Raw genomic sequence first — 325 nt, forward strand, 5'->3', positions numbered from 1 at the left:
GCGCTGCTGTGCTGGAAGGCCGTGAAGTACGGGGGTTTGCGGGCGCGGGAGAAGCAGCAGCTGGTGGCGGAGGTGAACATAATGCGGGGACTGCAGCACGAGAACATCGTGCGTTACTACGAGCACTTCGTGCTGCGGCAGCAGCAGCAGCTGTTCATTCTGATGGAGTTCTGCGACGCGGGGGACCTGCAGCAGCAAATCGAAAGGGCCCACAAGCACCTGGGGGGCATCCCGGAGTCCAGCGTGCTGGCGGTGCTGCTGCAGCTGCTCCGCGCCCTCGCCTACTGCCACGAGGGAGTCGGTGCGCCCCCGCCGCTGCTGCTGC

General features: G+C 66.2%; 1 protein-coding gene across 1 annotated transcript; it reads left to right on the plus strand.

The window, feature by feature from the left end:
- Positions 1–81: 81 nt before the first annotated feature.
- Positions 82–301, plus strand: ETH_00042715 (Mgc81305 protein, related, related; the record flags this gene model as incomplete). The annotated part of the gene is made up of 1 exon (XM_013374557.1): positions 82–301. A coding segment is annotated over one exon (220 nt), but the record flags the coding sequence as incomplete, so codon positions are not given.
- Between the last annotated feature and the right edge of the window lie 24 nt (positions 302–325).

Source organism: Eimeria tenella, genomic scaffold (assembly GCF_000499545.2).
Source record: "Eimeria tenella Houghton genomic scaffold, Eth_scaff2124, whole genome shotgun sequence".
NCBI lineage: Eukaryota > Apicomplexa > Conoidasida > Eucoccidiorida > Eimeriidae > Eimeria > Eimeria tenella.